The sequence below is a fragment of the Pseudochaenichthys georgianus genome, chromosome 7, assembly GCF_902827115.2.
Source record: "Pseudochaenichthys georgianus chromosome 7, fPseGeo1.2, whole genome shotgun sequence".
Taxonomy (NCBI): domain Eukaryota; kingdom Metazoa; phylum Chordata; class Actinopteri; order Perciformes; family Channichthyidae; genus Pseudochaenichthys; species Pseudochaenichthys georgianus.
The window spans coordinates 11,047,358-11,058,791 of NC_047509.1; the positions used below are offsets into that span (position 1 = coordinate 11,047,358).

The following is an 11,434-nucleotide window of genomic DNA, read 5'->3' on the forward strand; positions in this document are numbered from 1 at the left end:
TTCATTTCAAATATTTAATGTCTTTACAATGAGTTCATACAAGTTTTATGAGCAAATAAGAACATATTACTATGAGTGTATTATCATAGTGCAGGAAGACAGTGTTAAGCTTAAGAAACCCATCCTCTGGACTGCTGTTTAACCAGGTTGGATTAAATAATGTAGTTCACATTTCAGCTAGCTTGTTAGCCCCTCCAGTAGGTGGGACTGCGATGTGCTGAAATAAACAGATGGTCATAAGTTTTGTAAAATATATATATTATGAAGAAATTTCAACCAAGGATGTATTACTTACGTGTGCATTTAGGGAGGCCAGGGGACCAGCGGCCATCATGACCACAGGTAATGGATCTGGGGCCGGACATCGTGTACCCCCACTCACACTCGATGGAGAGCATGTCCCTTACTTGGAACTGCTTGTTCCGAGCTCTCATCCAGAAGGCATTGGCCACATTTGGAGGTGGACATGATACCTCTGTGGAGAAATTGAAATAAATTCAGAAAAATATATAGTTGCTTAAAGGTCACCTATTAGGCAAAATCCACTTTGGGAGTGGCATCTTAAATTCCCTTTAAAGTCAAAGACAGAATCAGCACTTTTGAAACAGGGCTGAAACAGAGGGGTTTATGGGATGCTCCAATGCATGCTCTTGTATATATATATATATTGTATACATGTTTTGTATATATCTGAGACCTATAATATATTGAGGGAAAACAGTATAATAGGGGAAGTTTGTTGTAACTAAGAGTATCATGAACCTCTGCATTCAGGAGGAGAGTTACTCCACGTCCCGTCCTTGGTGCACCAAATGTCCCTTTGTCCAATGAGGGTTCCCGCACGACAATGATAGCTGATCACAGTCCTGTATGTGTACGGTGGCTCGTGACGGCCTCTCATCTCTGCGTTGGTCACTGCTGACGGCTCCTCACACACCACAGCTGTAAAAAGGTTAAATAGCGTTGGCACAGCTAAAGAGGAAGGGAAATTAATGATCAACTGTCAAAGATGCTTGTTCACCTCACCTTCACAAGCAGGAACACGTGCGTCCCAGCCTTTACTCAGGCAGTTTCTGGTTGCCTTTCCTACAAGATCATATCTGATGAAAAATGATCAAAAGTCAGAGAGTTTACAAGATGGAGAAAATCCCGTAAGTGTTAAGAATAACAGTATGTAAGAAAGCAGCGCAGTGTAAGGATCTTCCTCACCCCTCATCACAGACAGCTGTAGCCTTGTCTCCAAACTCCAATCCAGTGTATGTAAACTCTCCATTCATAATCTCTCCTGCAGAGCCACATGACTTTGCTATTGGGGATAAAGAAAGGTTAAGTTAACCAGCTCATTGTGACCTTGTAAAATATTGTTTTTTATATTTATTTGCAGTCCATCAGTCATCAGGACTGTAAAATAGGTCTTTAAACATCTGTTTGCACACAAAGACAGAAATATACAGAAGCCTTATTTGTCAGATTAAGAAAGCATGCACTTTAAAAAAAAAAAAAAACTATATCTAAATGTATAGGGCGCAAATACACAAGACACATTTCTAGGAAATCTACATGTTTCAATGCAAATATAGAAATGCCTTTTAAACAAATGGTCAAAAATCAATGGTTGTGCAGCTCAATCAGTCCTCTAAATGAGAAAAAGCAAAAGTATGATTACACAAATGTTGTTCCATATTAATAGTGCAATGAAGAGGACAATTCGATATTTAGGAAAAAAGTAATAAATTAAGTCAGTATGATATGTTACGCAAGTCTTTACGTTGACATTTGAGCTTCAGTGGGGTCCACTGTCCCTCGATACACCACCGGTATCTGCTTCCACCTGCCTGAACGTATCCGACATCACACACGTAATAGACTTTGTCCCCAGAAGCGAACAATGTCTTTCTGATGTACCTGTCAGCGAGGTTAGTGTTGTCAGTGTTTACCGGCACCCTGCATCCCCCTGCTGAACAGAAACAAGTTTAGAAACACTCTTCTTTTGAATAAACTGACATTTCTCCTTACTGCCAAAATGCTGACAACTTTCTTATGTGGTGGAAAAACTAACTCACTGCCTTCATTGGGTGACAGAGGTTTGATTGGTGCAGGCCGGCACCGAGGGGGCGGGGGCTGCCACAGACCACCAGCTCCACACCTGATGCTCTGAGCTCCATCCATCTGGAAACCCTGACTGCAGGTGAAGGTCACAGAGACCCCCACCCGGTGCACAGACACAGCTCCAGCACTGCTCACCAAGTGCCGGGCCACTGCAGGGGGGGGGCAGGTGGCCTCTCCCTCTGAGGAGATGTTCAATAGATTAGGTGATTCTCTTCCTTCCAACTTGCATAGAAAAATACCTAAACATGAGTAATATACTGAACAACCTTAATATGGCATCACATCCGTATTGCATAATGGAAATGTGTTTAAATGAAATTAAGAATTAAGAACACCTTCATTGTGCGTCACATGCAGACGGTAATTAATCATTTTTGACAACACGGCCCACTTGAGATCATCTATTAAGGTGCAGCAATCTCACCTTACTGTGTGTAAAGAATACAACTGGTTTGTGGATCATGAGTCTTTAGGGTTGCTCACCTTCACAAGACGGAATGTCACTGGTCCAGCCCGACTTCTTGCAGATAATATAATCAAGTCCTTTCAGAGAGTATCTGTGAACATAAACACAAATTCAAAGGCTTATTCCGATCAAGTTGTACAGGATGTCAATCATTCTTCTACGTACCCCTCATTGCATACAGCATAAGCTTTCTCCCCAATGAACGAGTTCCCTTCATACTGGAACTCTCCATGAGGCAGATCCCCGGCATTGCCACACGATTTCTCTGCAAGAAAGAAAGAAAGAGAGTTGATGGCCAATCAGAACAGGAATCAAGGGTGAAATATTATTTGCCAGCTGGGGAAAAAAAGACAGATACCTTTCATTTACAAATGGCAAAACAACCCTTATAAGCTGCTCCAAAGCCGATGTGCTAACCTCAGTGTGTTTTGTCACTAGGATTTGATGGGTGTTTTTATGTGAAACTGTGAAGTGTGTAAAGGCACCGTAATGCAAATGCTTCAGTTTGAGGACGGCAATCATCTGGTTTTCTTAAGTGCTTATTGTTGGGAATATGGCAGGTGGCAGCAGATACCGCAGGTGTATCGAGGGACAGTGGACCCCACTGAAGCTCAAATGTCAACGTAAAGACTTAAGTAACATATCATACTGACTTATTTTATTACTTTTTTCCTAAATATCTAATTGTCCTCTTCATTGCACTATTAATATGGAACAACATTTATGAAATCATAATTTTGCTTTTTGTCATTAAGAGGTCTATTGACTGATTGAGCAGCACAACCATTGATATGTTGGAAATCTTTTCTAAGGCCCATAACTTTGCCCCAGTTTATCAGTTCAAACTGTGCTGACTGAGCACACGCACCTGTAACCTTGGCTGCTGTGCTCTCAGTGTTTTGTCTCCCTGTTCCTGCCTGCTGGCGGCAGCTGATAGAGGTGTTATGGTTCCATCTTGTTATGCACAATGTTGATTATTTTCTCAGAACTAGATAAATACATGGGTCTTCAGAATTGGTTTGGCATCTCAACCGTGTGGTCAGATCGTGGCCCATGTCATGTCTTGTGAATTCTCCGGCCGAAGCTCCAAATAAACCATCAGTGTTTGCCCTCAAATCTCCAGCTCTCCTCGTGTCTCTCTGAATCCTGTCTCCAATTGCTTCCGAAGTTTCCCCCACACTTATGATCTTAACACTTAACCATTTAAGCTCCACACAGATGTGTCTGATCATAAAATGGGAATTGGTTATCTAGGATTTGCCATTTACATCTTCATGTTATCTAAAATAATTGTTGGTCTGTGTGAACTTTCATTAAAAAAAAGGGATACAAACTTATAAATATCCTTTAATCTAGTGTCATTGTTTGGGTAGCATCTTAATAAAAAGCTGCATAAATATATTTCAATGTTTTCTCTTGTTTTATTCTAAAGCTAATTGCTTCGCTTTCAGACTTTAAAACATGTTATTGGTTCTATAAAATTTAGTAACCACGATATGTAATAGGATTACATGTAAATTTACCCCATGGCCGCTAGGGAGATAGTCAGTTTGTATATGCTTTCAATCACATTACTCTAAACGTCTCGTTGAAAACCATCACAGAAACATTAACATTTAACCATATATTGACAATTTTAATGCTAAACTAGATGGCTAACAAGTATGCAAGGCACTTACTTTCGCATTTCAGAGTCAGTTTGCGCCATCCCCCAGCGACACACTGCGCGGCTCTGCTCCCCCCGGATGGAGTGAAGTCCTCGGCGCAGTCATAGTACACCTTCTCCCCGCTCAGGAACTTCTGTAAACCGCTGTATTTCTTCACTAGTCTCGCATGTTGGTACTCCGGTGGTGCCGAACATTGTTTTGGTACTTGAGCTTTTATTTTGGAAAATGAAAAGATTTATTTTACATACAAATAACAAATAACAATCTGCAACATTTGAATTATTCTACTAATTACCTGAAACGCCAAGGGCAAACGATAAAAGCAGAATATTCAGACCGATATTCCTCATGTTTGTCGACTGTGCAGTTCCGTGTAAACAAATCCTGCATGCAGATGACGGATGAAATGGCACCAGCCGCTTCAGATTAAGCAATTTATAGAGGAGGGCTCACAGAGGGTGAGGGAAACACAGCCCACATGAAAACAACAGAGCACACTGGACTACAAGACCAGGGACAGACTACTGCCCTCCAAACACATACAACTTTCTTTTTGTTGTATTGCCAACATTACTGTGATCAACCAAACCTATAACCTTATCCGTTTTTTAAACAGAACCCATGATTATCATTTGTCAAGTCTCAGAAAAGTGCATTTAAATTTCTTTCCGTATTTAGGACAATAGAAACAAAATGATATTTGCGTTCCAATAAGTAAAGTCAATAGAGAGTCAAGAGAATGTCAAGAGAATGTAAGTAAATAAAACATAGTATAAAGCAGCGGTTCCCAACCTGTGGGCCGCGGCCCTCTAGTGGTCCGCGAAGGCATTGCAAGTGGGCCGCCAAATAAAAAAAAAAAATGTTTACAGGCTTAAAACACAAACATGGACATAACAATAAGGAGATGACATTCCCATCTCAGACAACAACAAAACAAAAACAGAAGAAATAAAGATACAGTGAGCCACTTCAACATTTCACAAACAAAAATAGGTTGACAACCAAATACCACCAAAAACACAACATGGCAAGCATTTTTATAGAGAGGCGAAGTCACGCCCATCTACTTCCGGCCCATGGGACCCCGGAAGCGAAAAATTTACATTGAATTCAATGGAGAGAGAACACGTATCTTTTGATCCCGTTTGAATTGTGCCACAAACTACACATATGATGTTTGTCAATCTTACACAATAAGTTCCATGTCAAAAAAGTCACATTTTGTTGTAAAACTGTTGAAATATAAGACTATGAAAAATACGCGACTACAAAGACTACAAATCCCAAATCCCATTCTGGCTCGCGTAAGTGATGTCACAGGCGATAATGCTCCAAGTGGTTGTGACTCGTAATTAAAGCGAAGAAGAAGAAGAAGATCTCATAACTGATTTATTCCCTCCAATAAATAAGAGATTGCTAAAAATAAATTCACTTTTACAAGATGCCTGTGTGCTTTGTACCAGGTTGTAATCACATAAGTGATCATACCACTTGCTCGTTCTATCGATTCCCGTCTGATGAAAGGACCAGGAGTCGCCGGATCAGACATATCAGGTAATACACATGTTGTGCATGGAACACAGTCAAGTTAGCTACCTAGCTAGTAGCAACGAGTAGCGAGCACGTTAGTTAGCATTACATTACTTTAGTAATGGTAGCCTTACCATGAAATTATTATTTTATTACATGAAGTAAACTAAAGCAAACAGATATTGTTCTAAACTGTATTAAAGTGAACAGGTATTATCTTGAACTGTATTGAAGTGAACATGTATTATTTGGGACTGTTTTAAAGTAATCCTATATATATAAACCTTCTTACATACACTTTCCCAGACACCCTGACACACACACACACACACACACACACACACACACACACACACACACACACACACACACACACACACACACACACACACACACACACACACACACACACACACACACACACACACACACACACACACACACACACACACACACTACACTCCCTGACCAAGATATCAACACACACACACATACACTTTCCCAGACACCCTGACACACACAATACACTCCCTGACCAACACACACACACACACACACACACACACACACACACACACACACACACACACACACACACACACACACACACACACACACACACACACACACACACACACACACACACACACACACACACACACACACACACACACACACACACACACACACACACACACACACACACACACACGATAAGTCTACCGTGCATGTTTAAGAAATCTGACACAAAGCATTTTTCATACTCACTCTTGCACTGCGACACACTTGTGGCACCGTCAAAATCAGTGGTGGTGTTCCCGGGACAGGTAATGCAGTAGTTCTGTCTAAACTCTGTCTGATAGGTCCCTACCGGGCAGCGGATACAGCGGTGTACCGTGGTGTTGTAGTGGTGACCGGGAGAGCACTGAACTGCAGGGTGGAAAGGGAAATGCGCATTAAGTAGGGAATGTTATGCAAAATTGTTAGAGTACGTTTGACTTTCTTGGCTGTGTAAAAACACCACAAGCTGACCTTTGACTTCACAATCATGGAAGGAGCTGGAACACACCATCTTACCAAACACACACACATGTCCTTTTCAAGGTTCTTTTTGGGGCCAATATAATCTCAAGTACTGATAGCTTTGCATGACATTCTTCTGGACGTGTTTCATTGTGATGACAGTAAGGGTCAGTCAATCTGTTTGTTGGAAAGACAGTAGTTGAGTGATTACTGAGAGAAAATTATTAGAAGAGATAATTATTCAAAGTGTTGTTACTTTAAAGTGTTGTTACTGACCTTTTTCTCTTTTATTTCCTTTCCCTCACCTGTAACTGCTGAGACCCTGAGGAACATGCACACTGACCTGCTCTGGCAACCTGATTTCCACTGTACGTAATAGTATTTGGTTATGGTATATTATTTATATACATCAAAGGCACAATGCACCCCCCAGAGACACACATGTATTGAGTGTGATATTTTGCATAGGTCAAGTGAAATCATCTTTACACACTAGAAAACTGCAGGAGTGGCAACTTGTTTTGAAATTGAATTTTTAATGTCCGATAATAAAGTTGTTCTGTTTTCTTTATTCTTCTCTCTTCCCAGCTCCATCCATCACCGTGCTCTGTTCCTGCAGGTCCTGCTTGCTAATCAATGCTTTATTTTTTTACACAATTACAAATAAAGTCAATGTATTGTATGACATGAAGTTGTGCTTCATTCGGAGTCAATAATAAATTCATTCTGCCTTCAACTGCACAATGACTGTGGACTGCACCGACATCCATGTAGCTGCCCCCAGTAAGATGAACCAAGCAAAGAGGGTCACCATCATGCCTAAGGACATCCAGCTGGCCCGCCGCATCCGCGGAGAGAGGGCTTAGACTGACCTGAGACCAGCACACCCAAATACAACGGCACTTTTAAGAGCCACCTACAGTTTCAAAGAGTTGCAATCCTACGTTATTATAATGATTAAACTGGTTCATGTATCACTTAGTTTACTGAACCGTGATGAATGAAAGAAATGAGTGAGGTGGTGGTTTACTGAAGTTACAAAGACATTAAAGGGAAATGGAAACACTTTTCAAACTGCTTTCCATGCGACAATATTACCATTAGGAAATGTATTTATCTAGTCTATTTCCAATGTAAACGATCGAGATACGCGAATTTACTTTTTGAAATACGTGCCTAATGACCATGGGCGCTTCCATTGCTCCGGGACTTTTCCAGTGACGTCACTGATTGGGTACGGCTTCCTGGGCCAAAGCTCAATAACAAACAACATGGCGTGCAATGCACCAGTAGTTTACATTACAAGAAAACGGTCGTCGTCAGGAGTTTATTGTATTGCCCCAGGCTGCACAAATGGATTTTATACAAAGAAGGAAGAAGTACATTTCCATAGGCTGCCACTAAAGGATGAGAAGCTGCTCAAAGTCCAGTCTGGATGCCTGGTTCAATACAAAACATTGGATTTGAAGCCAGGATCTGTTCCCACAATATTCGATTTCTCAACGTATGCAGTCGGGAACACCGACCGTCCCAGCACGTCGGCCGCGCAAGACAATGACAGTGTCAACAAACGTGAAGTTCGAGCCACCAAACAAGTTGCTTCAGCTGCCGAGAGAGAGGTAAATATTGCAGCACTACCAGATTACTAGCTCACATATGTATTTACTGACACAGTGTGACCTTATTAATTAACGCAATCGCGTCCAAACTAAATGGTAGCTATTATTATGACGCACAATAGAGAATTGGGGGTGTTCTATAGCTCAACTAATTAAACTGGCATACACACGCTCATCTGTCGAAAACAGCCCTAAAAAGGCTAGTATTGCTATTGATGGATGGTATTGCAGGACCCAGAGCGCACGGAGCACAGAGCGGACAGCAGATAACGGAATTGCAGTTGTATTGCTTATAGATTATCAGAACATTTCAAAGGGGACACAGCCCCATTGGATATTAACCTATGGATTAACTACATCATCGTTTTTATCGTTGTAATGCCATTGAAGACCAGTTTAGACCAGACAATGAGGAAGGTAAGCCGTTAGCCTGGCGTATGTTAGTACCTAGTGCCACTTGTTTTGATGTACGTTTTTGTGGATAACCTCGCGAGTTTGTATCTTCCAGTGTTGAGGTGGGCACCGTTAGATTCTGTGTCTCCTTGCGATCATAAACGATGTGTTGGATGTGCGGGTAGGATAAGTAATAAGGGAGCTATCGGTGCAGTAATAGGTTAGCATTTTCGCTCGGGGCTAATTCAGAGGCTCACTGTTAGCATTGTGTTTTTTTAATTTTTTTATTCCGGATCGTATGCCACTCTATTCGACCGAATCGGTTCATAAGCATAGGCCATGGGATGCCTGGTAACTGTAGATGCTTCCACATCAATGTCATCTCCCGACGAATAGTCAAATTCATCGTTCAGAACGTTGATCTCATTGCAAAATTCCTCCATCGCTGCCATATCTGCTACGTTGTGTTGACTTTCGGTGGAGCGAAAACACAGCCAGTGACGTCACCATTTGGGACTCCCCTAATGGCGGCGGCCTGGTCCCGGAATTCCCCACCCGGCCGGCGGATAATTAATTTTCTTTTGGCGAGTAATATCATATACAATAAATATTACGATCAATATCCATTGTAAAATGAATAAACTACCGGAATATTATAACTGTAATTGGTGTTTCCTTTCCGCTTTAATATATGAGTAACAGTTCAGTGTAAACACAAGCTTCTGTCAATTATGGATCATTCAAACTATATACAAATAATATGTAATAATGTTCTAAAATAAGTATTCGGTATATTCCTTGATAGCTTTTGGAGAAGGTTGTTTTTAAGTTTACTAAAATCTATCGTTTCAACTGTTTCACTTTATAAAAAGGAACAGGTGAGCAGAGCATCATTGAGTTTCTTATTCTGTCAGTAAATTATCCAAATGAAATGTTTATCATTATTTTAGTCAACCCTAAACAAATTGATTGTACCTTTTTAATCATGACCTTACATGGTCGCCAAAGTTAAATTAACTTCAGAAAATCAAATCAATTAATTTCTCCAACAGTCAACTATTTTCATAAAGAATATATATATTTTTCAAAGTCAACTTTATTGTCAATCTTACTCAGTTTGTGTTTATAGACAGAGAGATCAAAAAGACTTTTAAATCAAATAAAATTATACAATTTACAGATATGTATACAAATATATATATATATATATATATATCCTATATACACCATCATGTATAATGATGGTGGACACTTCACTGTCTGGATGGCAGCTTGCTGGTCTCTGCTCAGTCGCATTGAGGCAAGCATTGCCTCAAGCATTGCCTCAAGCCCCCGACCCCCATGCCCCTTCACCAGCTCCGGCACGGTGACAATGGCCTGATGTTGAGGCCGCTGCTCTGGCTCAGGTGACAAAAGCCATGCCATGCCACACTGTGCGCCCCTCAGTGCAGACCTGAACCAGTCTACATCCTGAGTGGCGATGTCTCTGGCCAGTGGGTTGTATGTCTCCTCTCACTGTTGGTAAAGTTGAGACACCGGCTGGACTACTTTGGAAGTGCCAGGCTTCCTCCACTGGCACTCAACATCTGTGGAGCGATCTGCCACATGGCACATATTGCCAATGCTGCAGCGTGGCTGCATTTGTACATCCCCCGTGCACAATCACAGACAGCGCTCTGCATCGCGCCATCGTCTCCCATGCAGATCTGTACAAATAAAGTAAGTAACATGTTTGTTAGCATGCTATAATAGATTGAATGAGCAATAATACAAGGATGGTCCGGATCTGGGGGTGGGAGGGGTTATTTTTCCATAGTTTTGTCCTATTGTCTGATTGTTGTTATTGTTTGTTTTTTCTGTATATTTTGTAATTTGTGTTGTACTGGTTGTGATTGTACATTGTATTTTTCTAAATGTGTATGAATATATTTTTGAAAAACATTTGATCAACAATAAAAAAGGACTTGATCAGGATCTAGACTCAGTGTGTAGTTTATTAATTAATCAACGCTCTCTACATTAGGAAAACACATACCAGTGTACCAGAGGGAGTCACACACAGCTGTGCCTAGATAACCAAACAAATTGACAAGATAACCAAAACCCTTGAATCTACACACAGCAAATAAACTCAAATGACACAACGAGATGTAAAAGGAGATCACACATACAGTATAGTCGATATAAAACTGTCCGCTTCAATCTGAAGAGCAACTAAAACAAAACACGGGAGTGTACCTTGTTCTTGTGAACACTAATGTTATCCACAGCATACACAGAGACCACGAAGTTAGTGTACCTTGTTAGCTAATGTTAGCTATCTGACATTAACGTTACACATTGCACTCATATTACTCACCGAAACCTTGTAAAGCCGGTCCCGCTGCTCTTACAGAACCGACTAACTCCCCTTTCGTGTATGTACAGCTCTCAACGTGTCCAGACTTGTAGTGATGTTCACCTCGTTGTATACTTGTATTCTCATTCTGAAAGAAACAGGTGAAATTTGCTAACGTGACGGCCGTCTTTGTGATGGTGACGTGTATTGTGCGAGACTAGAGACCTGTAGTTCACTCAGCGGTTTCACACAAAAAAAATTGTAACTTCACAGTTTTACGACACATTTT

At 41.0% G+C, this 11,434-nt stretch overlaps 1 protein-coding gene across 2 annotated transcripts; it reads right to left on the reverse strand.

Moving 5' to 3' along the window:
- On the reverse strand, positions 1–4,666 carry LOC117449440 (complement receptor type 1). 2 transcript variants are annotated; one of them, XM_034087125.1, is made up of 11 exons: positions 4,538–4,666; positions 4,255–4,452; positions 2,741–2,840; positions 2,593–2,666; positions 2,064–2,288; positions 1,769–1,954; positions 1,210–1,306; positions 1,027–1,100; positions 763–942; positions 296–475; positions 1–217 (listed from the first exon to the last, which is right to left on the reverse strand). In XM_034087125.1, the coding sequence occupies exons 1-11, from the start codon at positions 4,590–4,592 to the stop codon at positions 186–188; spliced, it is 1,401 nt and encodes a 466-aa protein (XP_033943016.1). In that variant the 5' UTR covers positions 4,593–4,666; the 3' UTR covers positions 1–185. The 2 variants fall into 2 exon arrangements, with proteins under 2 accessions (XP_033943016.1, XP_033943015.1); XM_034087124.1 differs by having other exon boundaries at positions 1,769–1,957.
- Positions 4,667–11,434: the final 6,768 nt, after the last annotated feature.